At 63.3% G+C, this 17,628-nt stretch overlaps 3 protein-coding genes across 5 annotated transcripts; 1 reads left to right on the plus strand and 2 right to left on the minus strand.

The window, feature by feature from the left end:
• The first annotated feature begins 264 nt into the window (after positions 1-264).
• Positions 265-3,358, plus strand: GTPBP3 (GTP binding protein 3, mitochondrial). Of its 2 annotated transcripts, XM_061474702.1 has the most exons (9): positions 265-347; positions 866-1,101; positions 1,425-1,511; positions 1,594-1,796; positions 1,900-1,972; positions 2,057-2,200; positions 2,341-2,486; positions 2,630-2,908; positions 2,993-3,358. In XM_061474702.1, the coding sequence occupies exons 1-9, from the start codon at positions 310-312 to the stop codon at positions 3,119-3,121; spliced, it is 1,335 nt and encodes a 444-aa protein (XP_061330686.1). In that variant the 5' UTR covers positions 265-309; the 3' UTR covers positions 3,122-3,358. The 2 variants fall into 2 exon arrangements, with proteins under 2 accessions (XP_061330686.1, XP_061330685.1); XM_061474701.1 differs by having other exon boundaries at positions 1,900-2,200; positions 2,341-2,506.
• A 1,085-nt stretch (positions 3,359-4,443) lies between these two features.
• PLVAP (plasmalemma vesicle associated protein) lies at positions 4,444-6,971 on the minus strand. The gene is made up of 6 exons (XM_061474628.1): positions 6,518-6,971; positions 6,050-6,140; positions 5,263-5,852; positions 4,963-5,071; positions 4,794-4,872; positions 4,444-4,705 (listed from the first exon to the last, which is right to left on the minus strand). Exons 1-6 carry the CDS (start codon positions 6,959-6,961, stop codon positions 4,699-4,701), a joined length of 1,320 nt encoding a protein of 439 aa, XP_061330612.1. The 5' UTR covers positions 6,962-6,971; the 3' UTR covers positions 4,444-4,698.
• Positions 6,972-8,347: 1,376 nt separating this feature from the next.
• On the minus strand, positions 8,348-11,565 carry LOC133280173 (coiled-coil domain-containing protein 177-like). 2 transcript variants are annotated; one of them, XM_061474624.1, is made up of 5 exons: positions 11,052-11,565; positions 10,087-10,183; positions 9,835-9,967; positions 9,654-9,719; positions 8,348-9,497 (listed from the first exon to the last, which is right to left on the minus strand). In XM_061474624.1, the coding sequence occupies exons 1-5, from the start codon at positions 11,358-11,360 to the stop codon at positions 9,488-9,490; spliced, it is 615 nt and encodes a 204-aa protein (XP_061330608.1). In that variant the 5' UTR covers positions 11,361-11,565; the 3' UTR covers positions 8,348-9,487. The 2 variants fall into 2 exon arrangements, with proteins under 2 accessions (XP_061330608.1, XP_061330607.1); XM_061474623.1 differs by having other exon boundaries at positions 9,639-9,719.
• Between the last annotated feature and the right edge of the window lie 6,063 nt (positions 11,566-17,628).

Raw genomic sequence — 17,628 nt, forward strand, 5'->3', positions numbered from 1 at the left:
GGGGACAGGCAGGGAACGGGAGGAAAAGGGAGAGAACGGGCAGGGAACGGGGAGGAACGGGAGGAAACGGGGAGAACGCGCCGGGAACTGGAGGGAACGGGCAGGGACCGCCGCGCCCGGGCGGAAGCGATGGCTCCTATAGAGCTTCAGACGGCGAGGTGTCATGGCTGCCCACTGACCAATCAAAAACGGGATCGTAGCATAGAGCCCGCCTCTGGTAGCGCTCTGACCAACCGGCGCACGCAGGTGGGCGGGGCGAGGCGCCGGCGCTGAAGCCCACTCGGGGTGCGGGCAGAGCGGAGGGGACTCATGGCGCTGCGGAGGGCGCTGGGCGCGGCGGGGCGCAGGTTGGGGCACCCGGGGGTGGGGGTTCCTCGGGGTGGGGGGGGCTCCAAGAGGGGTGCAGGGACCCCGGTGTAGCGGTAGTGCGAGGGAAGGGGGGGCACGGGCAGTGGGGGTGTCTCCTTCTACCGGGGGTGCACAGGGAAAGGTGGGGTGCCCCCAGTGCCTTTGGGGGGATGCACCCCAAAACAGAGGAGTGGGCGGGGTGCACGGAGGGGGCTGCACCTTCAGGACGAGCTGTGGGGGGAGAGGGGGCTGCACCCCTGCATTTTGCTGCCTGCCCGGGGCATGGTGGGGTGCAACCTGCACCCCTGGCTTCTGGGGGGGCAGAGGGAAGGGTTTGCGCTCAGGGTCCGCTGGGAGCCCCCTTGGGTCTGTGGAGGGCACAGGGAGGGGTCTTGGGCGGGAGTGAATGTGAATGTTGTGGTTGGGTATCCCTGCACCCCCTCTGTCCCATTCGGGGGTGTGGATGGGGTGCCCCCCACCGCTGCACCCCTTCTCCGTGCTGCCTGCCCTGTCCCAGGTGTGCGCAGCGCCTCTGCTCCGCGGCGTGGGGGGACACCATCTTCGCCGTGTCCTCCGGGCACGGCCGGTGCGGGGTGGCCGTGATCCGGACCAGCGGCCCCGGCAGCCGCGGAGCCCTGCAGAGCCTCACCGGCCGCCCAGCGCTGCCCCCGCCCCGCGTCCTGGCCCTGCGGCGCATCCGCGACCCCGCCACCGGGGAGCCCCTCGACCGCGGCCTCGTCGTCTGGTTCCAAGGTGGGCTGAGCATCGGGGCTCGGAGAGGGGGGCTCGGTGCCTGGTGGGGGTTTTGGTGCCCGGCACTGTCAGGGCTCAGCCCCTTTTGGGTTCCCCAGCACCATGTAGAGGGCTGAATGCAGATGCCAGTGGGGATGGTCCTGGTGACCCCTTTGCACCAATCCTATATAGCTCCAGCACAGCTGGTTACTGGGGGAGGGCCGGGAGGGGGTCGGGGTCTCCCTTGAGCCCCCTCAGAATCGCCTGTGAGGTCAAAGCATGCCATGGGACAGGAGGGGATGGGGTGCACCAGAGCCCACCCAAGCATCATCCCGGCTCTGCAGGACCCCAGAGCTTCACTGGGGAGGACTGCGCCGAGCTGCACGTGCACGGAGGGCCGGCGGTGGTGAGCGGGGTGCTGCGGGCGCTGGGTGAGGCTCCCCCCGTCCGTCCTTTCCCTGCTGTCCCCTCGGGGGGGTGCCCCCAGCTCGGGGCTCACCATGGGGCCGGCAGGAAGCCTGCCCGGGCTGCGTCCCGCCGAGCCCGGGGAGTTCACGCGCCGAGCGTTCCGGCGTGGGAAGCTGGACCTGACGGCAGCCGAGGGGCTGGGGGACCTCATCCGTGCCGAGACCGAGGCGCAGCGGCGGCAGGCGCTGAGGCAGATGGAGGGGGAGCTGGGCCGGCTCTACCAGCGCTGGAGCGACGCCCTCACCCAGGTAAAGGTGTTGGGCTGCGGGCTCCGATCCGCCCGCCTGCATCCCGCCCTGGGGACACGGCGCTGGGCAGTCCCCACGGGGCAACCTCTTCCCTGCTCCGCAGGCTCTCGCCCACCTTGAAGCCTACATTGACTTCAGTGAGGATGACAACGTGGAGGAAGAGGTCTTGTCCCAGGGTGAGGAGTGGCAGGGAAACGGGGCGGGGGCTGGGACACCCCATCCGTGTTGTTTTCAACGTGATTCCTGGTCTCTCCCTGCAGTGGATGCCACCGTGCGGGCGCTGGAGCAGGAGATTGGTTCCCACCTCCAGGATGGGCGCCGTGGGGAGCTGCTGCGGGGGGGCGTCCGCGCTGTCATCGCCGGCCCCCCCAATGTGGGCAAGAGCAGCCTGCTCAACCTGCTGTGTGAGTGGGGTGCGGGGGGTGAGTGTCTCCCTCCGTGGGGACAGCAGCCACCAGTGGTCCCCCATTCCAGGGGGCCTGGGAGGCGTTTCCCTGCTGTCATCCCCTGAGCCCTGCACCGTGTTGTGTGTGTGTGTCCCCAGGCCAGCGTCCAGCAGCCATCGTGTCACCAGCAGCTGGGACAACGCGGGACGTGGTGGAGGTGGCCCTGAATGTTGGTGGTTACCCTCTGGTGCTGAGTGACACGGCTGGGCTCCGCGATGCCACCGACCCCGTCGAGCAGGAGGGGGTCAGCCGTGCACGGGACCGGTGAGGATGGGGGCATCCGGGCTGGGCTTACCCCCCGAACCCAACCCCAGGGGCTGGGGGGTGGCTCTGAGGGGGCAGGATGTGGCCCCTTGCTCTACCTTATTGTCTGTGTCCCCCTCTCAGGCTGCGGGAAGCAGACCTGGTGCTGGCTGTGCTGGACGCCACGGCAGTGCCCCCCGAGCCGGCGGGGCTGGGGGCTGTGCTGGGGTCCTTGCAGCCCCCCACCACCACCCCCTGCATCCTGGTGCTCAACAAGGCCGACCTCCTGAAGGGAAACGGGGGGTCCCTGCGTGCTGCCTGCGCTCAGGGACACCCCCTGCCCCCCGTCACCTTCCTCTCCTGCAAGACGAGCGAGGGGCTCGACCACCTCCTGGCGCTGCTGGCGCGGGAGCTGGCACGGCTGTGAGTGCGGGTGGCAGGCGGGGGGACCCCCCTATCCCACCCGGCTCCAGTGGGTGCTCCAATCCCTTCATCCCCCTCCCCAAGGTGTGGAGACCCCCTCTCGGGCTCGCCCAGCCTGACACAGAGCCGGCACAGCCTCCACCTGCGGCAGTGCGTCGCGGCGCTGGCACAGTACGGCCGGGAGCGCCAGAGCGACCTGGGGCTGGCGGCTGAGCGGCTGCGGCTGGCGCGGCGGCACCTTGGCAGCATCACTGGGCACGTGAGCACCGAGGACGTCCTCGACATCATCTTCAGGGACTTCTGTGTTGGCAAGTGATGGGCACAATGTGGGGGTCCCTGGCTGCGATGCCGCCAGCTGTGGGGCTGCCAGTGCCGAGGACCTGCACTCTGTTGAGTGCAGAGGAGCTCGTGCCTCCATGCTGCCATTAAACCATGGTGCCTTTTGTGGCTCTGGCGTCCTTCCCCATCCTTTGTCCCTGGTGGCTGCAGAGCTCGGTGTTCCCATGCCGGGCTGCGGTGTTTTCCTGACTGGGGGGAGCGTGTCCCGAGCCCCAGACATGGAAAAAAACACTGGGAGAGGCCCCATTTCCTGGCCAGGAGGATAAACAAGGAGCTGGAGTGGCTGGAAGGGAAAAGCCACCTCGGGCTTCCCCCCTGGGGCATCCCATGGCATGGCAGATGTGGTGCTTGGCACCCTGCTGGGGTCCATCCCTGCCCCCCAAGTACCCCCCACAGCCCTGGGAATTAGCGAAGGAGTCTGGGAGCCCCTGAGTTCAGCTCCAGCTCAGAGAGCTGTGGGGTGCCCCCAGCCCTTGCACCCAAGTGGTACCTTTGGGCTCTGCATCCCCAAAGATGGGTGCTCCTTGGGGTCCCCCTGCTCTCCCACCCCTCCTCTGGGGCTCCCAAGCTCTGCAAGTGCCTGATGCTACAAGTTTATTTGTAGTGGAGCTCCAGGAGATCCTCTGGCAGCGAGCTGGTCCCCCAGTAGCTGGGACATGGGGGAGCCCCTCCATCAACCCAATTCCCATCCTGGGGCTGGGCATGGATGGGGGTATCGGTGCTGTCCCCATCCTTGGGCAGTGGAACACAGCAGGAGCACGTTGCTGCCTGTATCCCAGGATGGATCAGGTTTGGGGGATCCATGTGGGACTTTGGGGACCCGAATGCGAGCTGGGGGTGCTGGCTGGGGCTGGAGAAGGGAATGGGCCACGCTGGGAGCTGTGCGTGCTGGCAGGGGATGGCGTGCGGGCAGCCTGGCCAGCAGGAAAGGCTCTTTCAACAGGAAGGAGCGGGAAGCACGGCCATAAATCAGCGAGTGGCAGGCGGAGATTCATCACGGCCCCGGTGCGGCCTGGGGGACCGAGGGGGCTCCGTGGCAGGATGAGGCTGCCAAGAGCTTCCCGCTCGCTCGGCCTTGCACGCTTCCTGCCCCCAAGGAGAATGTGAAGCTGGGATGGGATGTTCCCACTCCCCATCCTGGCCATGGCCTCTGTATCCCGCTCACAGGCATGCAGACACTCATGTGGCGAGCAGTGTTGGTGCTCAGGGCCGGCTCTATTTACAGCTGCCAAGTACATGCAGGGGGGAGGTGAGCATGTGGGATGGGATGAGCGCAGGGATACAGGGAGAGGGACAGGGAAGGGTGGCCCTGGCTCCCGCTGCACTGGGGTTGGGATGGCCAAGGGCTTCCTGCTCGCTCTCGGCCAGGATTTGCCATCTGTGCTGCTGGAAGCGCTGCCTAGGCTGGTCCTGGAGCCCCTCGCTGCTGTAATCCATGTGAAGCTCTGCTGTTAGCCGCTGTGGAGAGGGCAGGATCAGACCCTGGTGCTGCTCCCCCGCCTGGTATCCCCCCAGCCCAGTGAGGTCCCGCGCCAGCCCCCCTCACCTGGGGATCTTGAGGGTGGATGTGTACTGCTCCATGATCTTCTGCACCGAGCGCTGGATCTCCTCCGCATTGATTTTGCCTGGTGGGATGGAGCAGCCCTGAGCAGGGCTGGGTGCCAGGAGGGAGGGGGGCTCGCAGGGTCCCACAGCGCTTCCCCCCTACAACTCACCCATATTCCCAAAGATGCCCTGGTTCCGCAGGGCATCCACAAGGGTGCTTGTGCTGGCGAAGGGTCCCGGCCGCACCCGGGAGCCTGTGATGTCGAAGAAAGTGTCCATCTGTGAAGGAGAGTATATGGAGGCCATCAGTGCTGTCACTGCTGCCACAGCACCCTGGGGTGAAGGGGACCTGAGGGTGCTGCGACCTCCTGTCTTTGCCCAGCGCATAAGTGTGGCTGTGCTGGGAGAAATGTGGCCACGCACAACAAAGACCCCCAGGTGCCGGGGGATGTCTCCAGCATCTCCCTCACCTTGGAGCCCATGCAGATGCTGAGCTGGTCCTTGAAGTACCAAGCCTGCGCGGCTGCTTTGCTCTTCTCCTCCAGCTCCTTGCCGAGCTGCTCCTTCTCCGCCAGCAGCTTCTTCTTCTCCTCCTGGCCTCCCTTGACCTGCTTCTCACTGCCCTGCAGCCGCTTCTCCAGCTCCTGCTTCTCCCTGGAGCAGTTCTGCTGACACTGGCTCAGGCTCGCCTCGCACACGCTCTTCCCCACATACTTGGTGTCGCGGTCCTGCTGCCAGAGGAACAGCCTCTCCGTGCGCTGGGTCAGCCAGTTGAGCTGGTCGTGGACCGCGGTGCAGCTGTAGGGGCTGAGCATCTCCTTGATGCGCTGGAAGGAGTAGCTGACGTCGGACCTCAGGGTGCTGCACTCCTGCTTGTGCAGCTCCAGGTTGTGCCGGGTGGACTCGAGGAGGCTCTGGCTGCTGCGCAGCTCCTGTTGGCAGCTCTCCTGCTCCGCCGTGGCTTTACTCAGCAAAGCCCCCTCTTTGCGGCAGTTCTCCTCCTGCTCCTTCTTGGCCTGGGCTGCCTGGTCCAGCTGGCTCCGCAGCAGCACCTTATCGGCTGTACAGGGGGATGTGTGGGGTTGGGGTGTGTGGTCCTCCCTCCCCCCCCCAAATCCCACCCCACACCTTGGGGGAACACCCATGGGTGCTGTCATCCTGCAGTCCCACCTGCGCAGCCTGCAGTGGGTCCCTGAGGGGTGCAGGGGGTACCCCGGGTGTTGGGAAGGGGGTGCCGAGGGTGGGGGGGTTCCTTACTGCTGCAGCTGGCGTTGATGAGGCCGATGGTCATGTGGCACTCGTCCAGCTTAGTCTTCTGGTAGAAGATGATCTTCATCATCTCCTGCAGCTGAAGAAGGGTGAGGAAGAGGAGGGGGGGTTAAAACATATCCCCGACCCCCACAGTGCCTCCCCCTCCCCAGGCACTGCTGAGAGCACTGGGGGTTGCTGAGGATGAGGAAGAGAAGAAAGAGGATAAGGAGCAGGATGAGGGTGAAGAGGGCTTCAAGATTGGAAGCCCTTAGAGCAGCGACTGGGACCCCTCCCGGGGACTTGTGGAGGGCAATTTGTCATCGCCAGAGGCTCTGCCCCCAGCACCCTGTCACCCATCCCTGCTGAAGCTTGCGGGGCTTGAAGCTTGTGGGTCCTTGCAACACCCATGGCTCGCTCGCTGCTCCTGGTACCCAACAGGGGCTCTGCCATCCCTCCGCAGGGATGTGTGCTCACCTTGGGGATGGGGTTGGGAGTCTGGGAGCTGTTGCACTTCTCCAGCTCCCGTTGCACCTTCTGGGCAAGGGCCTGCAGGCTCTGCTTCTCCTTGAGGGTGGCATTGAGCGTGCGGGTCAGGTTGATGTTCCTTTCACCAAGGGCAATGATCTTGCTGTAGCGATCCTGGAGCTGCTCCTCCAGCAGCCGGAGGTGAGTGTCAGTGCCCGCCTGCGCGTTGCCATACACCATGAACAGCACCAGCCCCAGGATGATGAGGAACTGGATGAGGGAGATGAAGAGGAAGATGTACTTCACGTAAAACCCACAGTCCTGCTTAGGCATCACTTCCTTGGCCTCCAGTCCGAACTTGGCCATGGGGTAGCTGCTCTTCTCCATCCCGCTGATGCTCTGCTCACCCCAAGCCCAGGGCAGCCTCTTTTTGGCCAAGCCGGGGCGGAGCATTCTCCCGACGCTGTGTTTATCTTGCTCCAGTGAATATTTCCTTCTGCCGGGCTCCTTCCTGCCTCTCCGGATGCTCCCGACCCACCGAGTTATCACGACGCAGCTTCTGTTTGCGAGAAGACGACTGTTGCGGTTGCTAATGGACAAGGACCAGTTCTGATCCCAAAATAGCCCCCAGCGCGGCCGGGATGCCCTGGGATGAGTCCCCAGGGCAGGCAGGGTGGGATGCGGCTGCCAGCACTCGCTGGGGGGTGATGGAGGAGAATCCTGCGCTGGGTTGGTGCCGGTGCTGTGTCCTTGTGGTGAACGGTGGCACATGGGTCACCGCTGGGTTGGTGGCACACAGGGGCTGATGCTCTGTGTCCTCTCCTGCACCTCCCAGGTAACTTGTGGGCAGGGGAAGGATGGGGCCAGGCCCTGGATCGTCAGTAGGGTGGCCCTGGGCTGGGGTGGGAACCTGTGGCCGTGGTACTCATGGGTGCTGTCACACTGTAGAGCCACCATCCAGCTGCAGGGCCTGGGAAGCTGCTCCCGGTCCTGGTCCCTGCGCAGGGACATCTCTGCTGGGCAGAGCAGCTGATGGAGGGGAGCAAGGGGCAAATCCAGAGCTGTCCATTCCCATAGGCACGGCCAGACATCCGGTCTGCTGAGGAAGCCCAGCCAAGCTCCATGTGGAGCACTGGTGGCCCTGGCCCCATGTGAGGATAAACCCCCACTGCTGCCACGGTGGCTCAGCCCAGCTGAGCATGAATGGAAAGAGCCACAGACAGGGTGGGCGCTGTCTCCTCTACCCTCTTCCAAATCCGGGGTGCCCACACCAAGCTGAGGGGAGAGCCTGCAGGTGCGGGCTGGCTTGGGGACAGGTTGGGGACATTGGGGGGGGGTCCTTGATACAGGGAAAAGGGGCGACAGCCGGCACAGGCAGCACTGGGGGGGGGGGGGGGGGGGATGTTGTCTCTCCAACCCTCAGCACTCGTGAGCACAGATGGGGGGGCTGGGTTGAGCTGGACCATGGTGGGGTCCCAGCCGTGGGCATTTCCAGCCTGTGCCCCCCCCCCGCGGGAGCGCTGGGATGTGCCCTGACCCCCCCCAGGCTCGGCAGGATGCCTGGCCAGGGCTGTGCCGGCGCTGACCCCAAGCCGCTCACTGCTTCCTGCCTCCTGGCTGCACCGCGCTCCCTGGGGACCGGGAAGTGTCTGCGATGGCCGGGATGGTGTCAGGCCTGGATCCATTCACCGCTACTGCCGTTTCCTTCCTGAGCTGCAAATAACGGTGAGTCACCCCCTGGCCCCCCTGGTCCCACAGCCGGGGCTCGGCCGGACCCCCGGCACCGAAGCCAGTTGGATGCTCCAGCAGCATCCCGAGGACTCCCACAGCCTCCTGGGCTCACCAGTGACTCCCTTCGGGGACCCTTCCTCCCCCAGCGCTGCAGACCCTCCATCTGCCCCATTTTTCAATTAGTCCCCCATTGTAATTAACCTTTCCTATTGGAAATGATGGGAATGGCTGTGCCTGCTTGTCCTCCCCATCCCAAATCACTGCGGGGCTGAGGTTCGTTGGCACTGCCGGATTCAGGCTGCGGGAATGGGGCTGGTCCCTCAATCGCAGGCTCTGCAGCCCTTCCCTGGAAAGTCGGGGGGCACAGGGGTGATGTCCCATGGGAAGCGCAGCAGGAGGAGGCCGGATGCCTGTGTTCAGCCTGCCTGCCCTCTGCACAGGATATCGTGGCGGCGGCGGCAGCAGGAAAATCGGCAACTTTCCTGGAAACCTTCTTCAAAGCGGATCAAAGATCCTGGGAAGTGGCTGCAAAACAGCAGCAGCTGCTGGTGCCCCATTCCCACCCCCTTTTGTCACTGGCACTGGATCCCCAGTGTGACTTCGGGGTCCCTTCTAGCGCCAGCGGTGGCAGTTAAAGCCCTGGGGTGTGTGTGGTGCTTGAGCAGGGTTGGGGGGAGCATCGCAGGGAACAGAGCAGCCTTTATTGCCCAAACCCCTGCCCAGTCTTCCCAGTTTCTGGAATGCACTGGGAATGTGGCGTTAAACCCTGGAACTGATTAAAGCAGCTCCAAGGAGTCAGTGGTTGAGCTAAAGCTCTGCCCAAAAAGCTGGGTGATCCCATGCTCTGGTCCTGCTGCGGTGGTGGCATTGGGACACCCAAGAGGATCAGGATGTGTGGTGGCATCGGGACACAGTGGGATCAGGACACAACAGCTTCACAACAGGCAGCTGGATCAGGACGTGGTGCCTTCGGGACACAGTGGGGTCATCGTGACACATGGCAGGATCGTGACAGGCAGCTGGATCAGGATAGATGGCTGGATCGGGACACACGGTGGGGTCAGGACACACAGTGACCACCAACCTCCTTCATCTGGATGCGCTGGTGCTGGTCAGAAGTGGCCGGGGCTGAGTGGCTTCTGGGTCCCAGTGCTAAAGGGTGCTGTGAGACTGGCAATGATGGGCTCAGCGGGTGGGGGGCCCAGCCCCAAACCCCCATCAGGGAGGGGGTCTGGGGGCTGCGGCTCTTCAGCCCTTCCTGCAAGAGAGGGGAGGGCAGTGAGTGAGTCCCTGCACACCTCAGGTGCTGCACCCCGGGGACACCGCTGACACCGGCACATCACGGTGGGTGAATCCCCCCCCAGGGCTGTATGTCCTCCCCCCGGCCATGCAGGAATACCGGGGTGGGGGGCACCTGCGCCCGGTCGCTCGGTTCCTCGCCTGCCGCCGCAGAGCATCCACCTGGGCCGCGTAGTCCCTCCTGCAGGGACATGGAGCCACGTGAAGGGGTGCCCATGGTCCCCATGGGTCAGGCTGGTTCGGGGTGATGGGATGCGTGGCGGTCCCCAGCCCGTGCTGGGGGACAGGGACCTTACAGGGTGGCCTCGAGGTCTCTGTGCCGGGCCTCACAGCGCTCCCTGCGTGCCCGCAGCGCTCGCTGCTGCTCCATCGCCTGCTCCAGCTGCTGCTGCAGCCCCAGCGCCTGCTCCTCACCCCGAGCCAGCTCCCCTGCGATGGGGACAGCACCGTCACCCCAAACCCTGCACCCCAAGCCCGGAACACCCGTTGTCCCCAGTGGGTGTGTGATGGGGGACCTGTGCCCGCCGTTGCCATGGGACATCGCTCACCTTCCAGAGCCGCTTTGCCACGGGCCAGCTCATCCCGCTCCCGCTGCAGGGCCAGCACCTCTTCCCCCAGCGCTGTCACATTGGCCACCAGCCTGGCCTGGGGACAAGGGTGGGCAGTGTCCTGCCCCTTCTCACCGCCACCCCATGTCCCCAGGCTGTCCCCGTGCTCCCGGTGGTCTGGGAGCTATGTTTACTGAAGGAGCAGGGATGAGGATGTGGGGAAATCACTCTTCCCTGTGGGGATGGCTCTGCCTGAGCCTGGGGAGGATGCTGGAGCTCACAGATCCAGGTCCCCATGGATGGCACCCCTGGGAGGGGACAGGGCTCCCCAAGCAAGTGCACAGCCCGGCGCCAGCCCTGGGAAGCAGGAGCACTTTTCCAGCCTCTCTGCTCCATTGTTCAGCCGGATGAACCCGGAGGGCGCGGGACCCAGCTCTTCCTCCGGGCTGTGGCCACAGCACTGGGGCCAGGCCCTTTCCCAGCTGGAGCTGCAGCTAAAAATACCTGGGAGCAGAGGAATGGCAGCTCCTCACTGGCTCCTTGGGACGGGGTAATTATACGTGCATGGAGCAGCTCGGCCACAGCTCAGAATAGCTGCCCCAGACCAGGCACCGGCACAGGCACATGGGCAGGGGTACGGCAGCCCTGGGGCTGTGCTGAGGGACTGGGACCCACCAGGGTTCCCCTTTTGGGGTGTCCCACGCATGAATGTGGCCGCACACCCTGGGGTGCTGCTGGTCCTTCATCCCAGGGCTGAATCTCCTCTTTCCTGGCTCATCTTTCCAACTTGCAGCATCCTTCCCATCAGTGCCGGTGCTTCCCATGCGCCTGGGTGAAATCCCTCACAAGGGATGAAGCATCACCCTGCTCTTGAGGCCAGAACCCCCCTCTCTGCCCCACCACCGCTCACCCCACGCACGCAGGCGGCCGAGGACCCTCCTGTCCCCATGCCCACCATCACCTACCGCTCGCTCCCGGCAGGACACCAGGCTGCCATTGAGCTTCTTGCTGTCCCCATGGGCCTGGGCAAGCTCCCTGCGCAGAGCATCCTGCGCCCGCTGCAGCCGCGCTCGCTCCCGCTCCAGCTCGGCCACGGCATTCCCAAGCTCCCGGCTCGCGTTGGCCGCCTGCTCCCGGCAGCCCCGCAGCTTGCCCACCGCCTCGGAGCGCCACACCATCACCGCCACAGCCACCGTCACCGCCGCCACCAGCACCAGCAGCGCCGCGCACAGCCCCAGCACCTTCAGCGTGGCTCTGGGCACCGTGGGGTCCATGGTGGAGGGGGAGCAGGGACCGTGCACCCGCTGCAGCGGTGGCTGCCCGGCTGTGCCGGTGTCCCCGGGGCAGGTCGCTCCCTGGGTTGCTGCAATTGTGGTGTGTGGGTTGCTCTCCCCAGGCACCGCTTTGGGCTGCGGTTCCTCGCAGGTCACAGCCCAGAATAGCTCTTGTTTGTGCTGGAGGATGCTCTGTCCCTGCGCCCAGCCCTGGGACACAGCCACAGGGACAAGCAGGGATGCAGCTGGGGTCCAGTTGGGGATGCTGAGGGGCTGCTACAGCACCCTCTCGACCCCAGTGCAGCAGAGATGGGGCTTTGGTTCTCCAAGAGGTTCTGGAGCAACAAAACGCTTCATTTTCACAGTGGTTTACTGAAAATTGGTTAAAAGTCACTTAACTCCCTGCCCATGGCAGAGGGTTGGAACTGCATGAGCTTTAAGGTCCTTTCCAGCCCAAACCATTCTATGATTCTGTGATTCTATAACTAGAGTAGCTCTGGACAGCCCTGCCATGCCTCTGTCCCCTCCTCACCCTGGGCACAGCCCTTAGTGGCTTGAGGGCCATCACTCCATGGAGAGCAGATGGGACAATCAGCGGGGTCCATGTTCCTCACAGAAGCATCCTGGTGAGGAGGAGAACCAGGAGGCCGAGGGATGCATCCAAGGGCTTGGTCCCATCCGAGTACAGCCTCCTCATGGCCTGGAGCTGCTGCTGCAGGCGCTGGTTCTGCTGCTGGAGGTGGTCCCTGGAGGGGACACACACACAGATGGGGACATGTCCCATGGGGACAGCAAGAAGCTCAATGACAGAGCGTGGGGCTGGGGGGGACGTGGGGGACGTGGGGCTCACCTGCTGCCCTGCAGGTCCTCGAGCTGCTGCTGCTGCTGTGCCACCGCTGCCTGCAGCGCCCTGTTCTCCCCTGCACGGAGCAAAGGCAGCGGGGAAGGTGTCCAGGGATGGGATGAGGGTGTTCCAGGGGTGGGATGAGGGTGACCCAGGGGATGGGATCAGGGTGACCCAGGGGATGGGATCAGGGTGACCCAGGGGACGGGATCAGGGTGTTCCAGGGGATGCGATGAGGGTGACCCAGGGGATGGGATCAGGGTGACCCAGGGGACGGGATGAGGGTGACCCAGGGGATGGGGTGAGGGTGTTCCAGGGGACGGGATGAGGGTGACCCAGGGGATGGGATGAGGGTGACCCAGGGGATGGGATGAGGGTGACCCAGGGGATGGGATGAGGGTGACCCAGGGGATGGGATCAGGGTGACCCAGGGGATGGGATGAGGGTGACCCAGGGGATGGGATGAGGGTGTTCCAGGGGATGGGATGAGGGTGACCCAGGGGATGGGATCAGGGTGACCCAGGGGATGGGATGAGGGTTTTCCAGGGGATGGGATGAGGGTTTTCCAGGGGATGGGATGAGGGTGTTCCAGGGGATGGGATGAGGGTGTTCCAGGGGATGGGATGAGGGTGTTCCAGGGGATGGGATCAGGGTATCCCAGCAGATGGGATGAGGGTGTCCCAAGGGATGGGATGAGGGTGTTCCAGGGGATGGGGTTAGGGTGTCCCAAGGGATGGGATGAGGGTTTTCCAGGGGATGGGATGAGGGTGTTCCAGGGGATGGGATCAGGGTATCCCAGCAGATGGGATGAGGGTGTCCCAGCAAATGGGATGAAGGTGTCTCAGGGGATGGGATGAGGCTGTCCCAGGGGATGGGATCAGGGTGTCTCAGGGGCTGTTGCCTGCACCCACCCCCCTGCACCCCTTTTCCTGCTCTGCCCCCACCTTGCAGCCGGCTCACGTTGTGAAGCGCCGCCTCCAGCTCCAAAGCTTTCCCCTGCAGCAGGCTCTGCCCGAGCAAAGGGGCTGGGGGCTCCTCGAAGCACCCACACGCACCCACTTCGGGGGCACGGGGGGGGCTGCAGGACCCCAGCGTCACCCAGCACCTACCAGCTGCCTCTTGCAGTCATCCCTCTGCCCGTGGGCTTTGGCAAGGGACTGGTTGGTGGTGGCCAAAGCTTCCTCCAGGCCCTCCAGCCTCGCAGAGCAGTTCCCCACCATGGCAGAGCCCGTGGCCAGCGGCCAGAGGGCAGTGGGGAGCGCGGCCACCAGCACCACGACGGCCATCCCGAAGGCCAAGGCCACGTAGGTCCTCCAAGGCCGCTTCCTTGGTGGCAGCGGGTCCTTCATCCCAGACTTCATCCAGGCACGAGCCCTCGGTGCTGGGAGGCAGGTGGGAGCTCTGCCCCGAACCGAGCAGTTTCACTTCCCCCAAAACGGGATTTTCCAGGAAATCATGTGGTTCCGGGGGAGGTGAACGGCCGCTGGGTCCTCCCTGAGCCGGCGCTGGGAAAGGCAGATACGGGATGCAGGATATAGGATATGGGATGCGGATTGTAGGGTGTGGGGTATAGGGCATAGGATACAGAGGTGGGATGCAGGACTGGGCAACATGTTGCGGCTCACTGCAGGAGAGCCAGGGAGCTGGGGGGCCACACATGGGGGGTGAAGCTCCATGTAGCTGGCAGTGGGGCCAGTGCTCATGGAGGGGGGAACAGGGCCAAGCATCCCCCGGTAATGGGGGTGTGGGGGTATTTGGGGGGTGTAAACGCGGTACCCAGAGCACTGGGTGCCTCGGTTATTAGGGGTATATGATAGGGAACCCGGGTTGTGGGGTACCCGGGGTATGGATAACTGGGGGCACAGAGAACCCAGGGTATGGAGAAATGGGGATACGGGGTGCACAGGGCATGGGGTACATGGGGTGTGGAGAAATGAGAGTATGGGGAACCCAAGCTATGGAGTACATGGAGTATGGAGAAATGAGGTGTGGTTATGGAGTACCTTGGCTATAGAGAATTAAGGGTATGGGCTACCTAAGGTATGGGGTACCAGGGGTACAGAGTAATGGGGTTATGGGAATCCCAAGGTATAAAGTAGGGTTTGAGATGCCTGGGCTCAGAGCTACCTTGGGTATGGCTGGAGTGTGGGGTAACCAGGTGATGGGGGACCTGGGGTACTGGGGAGGCTGGTGGTGGGGTGATGGGGTGGGTGGCACCAGTCTGAAGCACAGCCCCATTCCCTGCCCTGGCTCTGGGGGGGCAATGGGCAGGATCCGGCCCTGGCTTCTGGCTCCGTGCCATCCAACCCACACCAGGCCTTCCCGGGGTGTCCCCATCCAGCCTCCCTGGCTGCGGGTAGGGAGGTGCCGGTTCTTGGTAATGGGTGGGGAGCCCCCGGCTGCATCCCTGGGGATGCGCTGAGCTGCAGCCGCAGCATGGGCTGGTTTTTGGGAAGCCGGGAGCGGGGCCTGGTGGGGAGAAACCTGAAACGCTCCTTTTTTTTTTTCCAGGACCTGGGCTAAAATCCTGGTGTTTTTAATGCTTTTCCTGCTGACGTTCCTTAGCAGGGAAACAGCGCCCAAGGGAAGGCAACACTGGCAGGGCCAGCGCGGCCCTGAAGGACCCGGAGCACTTGGGCGGATGGGGAGAGGCACATTCCCGGCTCCTTTCCCTACCACTGCGTGGGGCTGGGAGGAGATGGGCGGCACGGGATGCGGGATGCAGTGTTTGGGCATGGGAGATGTGATACAGAGTGTGGATGGGGGATGCTTGTGTAGGACGTGAGGTGTCAGATGCAGGGTGTGGAATGTGGGGTGCAGGATATAGAATGTGGGATGTAGGATATGGGGGCAGGATATGGGATATAGAATATAGGATATGGGGTATGGGGTATAGGATGGGGATATGGAATGTAGGATATGGGGTATAGGATGTGGAATGTGGGATGTGGGAATATGGGGTACAGGATGTGGGATGTGGGATATGACATGTGGAATGTGGGATATGGGATGCATATGGGATGCAGCATATAAGATATATGGGATGTGGAATATGGAATATGGGGTGCGGGGCATGGGAATATGGGGTATGGGATATGGGACACTCGATATGGGATACAGAGTGTGGGATGCGGGACTGGGCTGGCCCTGGCTGCCCTTGTGTCACACCAGAGCTGCTCTCCCAAACACATCCAAGTCCAAATGACCCAAACAAAGCCAAAGGTGGCACCTACAGGGATGGGCTGGTGCCACCTCCCTGTCACCCCCGGCACAGCACCCTGGCACTGGAAGCCCATCCCTGGGGATGCTCCGGCCACTGCCTCCAGAAATAGATGCTCCACTTTGAGGCCTTTTATTGCTCTGCTTCATGTGATCGAAAAAGCAAAGGCTGGAAATCAAACCCGGCCCAAATATTGACCAAACTTCGCGTTTTTGAGTCAGATTCCCAACATCTGGAGAATGAAAAGGCTTTGGCAGCACCGGGACTGTCAGCAGAAAGCCTTGAAATGTGTTGTTATTGGTATTTATGGGCTGGAGCCTGAAGAGGAGCCGAGGCCAAAGGCTTCAAAAATAGCCTGGAAAGGCGGGCACGGCTGTTTTTTCCAGAGGCAGCTCGTGTTGAACAGCGCCATGGGGAGATGCGGCGCTCAAAACCACACAGGACAGCTACAAAGCAACTGGGAGAGGAATGTGCATCACTGAGGCAGCCCCGGAGCCATCCCCGTGGCATCCCCAGTGTCAGCCCCACTGCCCTCCTCAAATCCCAGCTTCCAAGAGCTTTTTTCCCAGGGTACAGGAAGCAACGCCCCAGCCGGTGTCCTCAGGAGGGGTTGGGGTCTCTCGCTTCCAGCTTGTCCGGGTTTGAGGATGGGATTCTTTTCCCTCCTCCTCCAGCAGGTTGTCTGGAGGGAATGCTGGGAGCCGAGAAGCGCATCTTGGCCAGACGGCCTGGAATTCGGGAGCTGGATCTGGCCATTGTGGCAGACAGAGAGCTGGCACCCTCCGTGTCCCCCTGTGGCTGGATGCACGGGATGCTCTGGTTGGGGTCCCCAGAGATGCTTAATTTGGCATCCCTGAGGATGCTCCAATTGGGTGTCCCTGGGGATGCTCCTGTCGGGGTCCCTGGGGATGCTCTGGTTGGGATCATTGGGCATACTCCTATTGGGATCCCTGGGGATGCTCTGGTTGGGATACCTGGGGATGCTCTTGTTGGGGTCCATGGGGATGCTCTTGTTGGAGTCCATGGGGATGCTCTTTTTGGGGTCCACAGAGATGCCCCAGTTGGGGTCCCTGGGGATGCTCTTGTTGGGGTACCTGGGGGGTGCTGTGGTTTGGGCAATGGGGATGATCTGGTTGGGGCCAAAGGGGTGTTCTGGTCCAGGATCCAAAGGGATGCTCCACTTCAGGACAGGGGATGGAGAAGATGCCTCCGCACCCCCTGGGGCTGGAGCCCACGCCAGGATGCGGCCCCTGGAGCAGCAGTGCTGGGCTTGGTGTGAAGCAAAGGAGTGAAGCCAGGGGGGAGGGGACCCCTGGGGACACATTGTGGGGGGCTCAGGGGGCAGATCCCACCACAGCAATGCTCCACACCCCATGGTGGGGCAGGGAGGAGGGTCCTGGACAGTTGCAGCATCTCTGCTTTTCCCTTTCATCCCTTGCCTGCGCCTGTTCCCGTTCAGCCTGAAACGTGGGTTTCTCTCCTATTTTGGGTTGGCTTTTCAGCTGCTGGCTTTTATTATTTCAATTTAGGCTCTGTCATTAGATTTTCCATTATTTAAAACAAAAATAAAAAGGAGACAGAACACGAGCAGCTTCCCAAGGTGCTTTCCAGCTTTTGTTCCCGGCCAGCACCAGGACGTGCTTGTGGGGTACAGGGCAGCAGCATCCCACTCCCACTGCTCAATATGGGGCTTGGGGGGGTGTATCCCAGGGTGGGGATGCTGTTGGGGGCAAACAGCACCCCCATCCCCGCTTGGGAGCCTCGGCAGCACCACAGGACGTGCCGGTGCTCCGGCACACCAAGGTTGGGCTCCAGCCATCCCTAATTGCTGGCGGGGTGGGATGGAAGCTGCTGCTTTGCTATTCCCCGTTTGGCTGGGGGCCGGGGGTAACAAGAAGCAGCTGAGCTCCGGCCCCACCTGCCTTTCTCATCACCACAGGGATACACATCCCGCACGGACACTGGCTCTCGCCCTGCCCCTTCACCTGCATCCCAAGGTCCTGTCATCCAGGAGCTGTTTCCTTCCCTGTCTCTGCTACCCAGGCATCGTCGGAGCCAGATGGACCCAGCAGAGCTGAGTGGTTTTGCATCCACACCTTGCACACCCCAGACCCCACGGCTGAGCCCCACTTCACCCCATCACTTGCCCAAAGTCATGGGGGAACCTCGGGGGCCCTCACTCCATCCCCAGCCTCCCACCTGCC

The sequence above is a fragment of the Pezoporus flaviventris genome, unplaced genomic scaffold, assembly GCF_033815535.1.
Source record: "Pezoporus flaviventris isolate CSIRO_AGI_PZ_B2104156 unplaced genomic scaffold, CSIRO_AGI_Pfla_v1 ptg000080l, whole genome shotgun sequence".
In the NCBI taxonomy this organism is placed as follows: Eukaryota; Metazoa; Chordata; class Aves; order Psittaciformes; family Psittacidae; genus Pezoporus; species Pezoporus flaviventris.

Coding starts and splice junctions, on each gene's coding strand:
- GTPBP3 (XM_061474701.1), top strand. CDS start 310: ATGGCGCTGCGGAGGGCGCTGGGCGCGGCGGGGCGCAG. Junction 348..865: donor CTGGGCGCGGCGGGGCGCAG/GTTGGGGCACCC, acceptor GCCCTGTCCCAG/GTGTGCGCAGCGCCTCTGCT. Junction 2,909..2,992: donor GCGCGGGAGCTGGCACGGCT/GTGAGTGCGGGT, acceptor CCCCTCCCCAAG/GTGTGGAGACCCCCTCTCGG.
- LOC133280173 (XM_061474623.1), bottom strand. CDS start 11,360: ATGGACCCCACGGTGCCCAGAGCCACGCTGAAGGTGCTGGGGCTGTGC. Junction 10,184..11,051: donor TGTCCTGCCGGGAGCGAGCG/GTAGGTGATGGT, acceptor CCTTGTCCCCAG/GCCAGGCTGGTGGCCAATGT. Junction 9,720..9,834: donor AGAGACCTCGAGGCCACCCT/GTAAGGTCCCTG, acceptor ATGTCCCTGCAG/GAGGGACTACGCGGCCCAGG.
- PLVAP (XM_061474628.1), bottom strand. CDS start 6,961: ATGCTCCGCCCCGGCTTGGCCAAAAAGAGGCTGCCCTGGGCTTGGGGT. Junction 6,141..6,517: donor CTCCCAACCCCATCCCCAAG/GTGAGCACACAT, acceptor ACCCTTCTTCAG/CTGCAGGAGATGATGAAGAT. Junction 5,072..5,262: donor GCATCTGCATGGGCTCCAAG/GTGAGGGAGATG, acceptor TCTCCTTCACAG/ATGGACACTTTCTTCGACAT.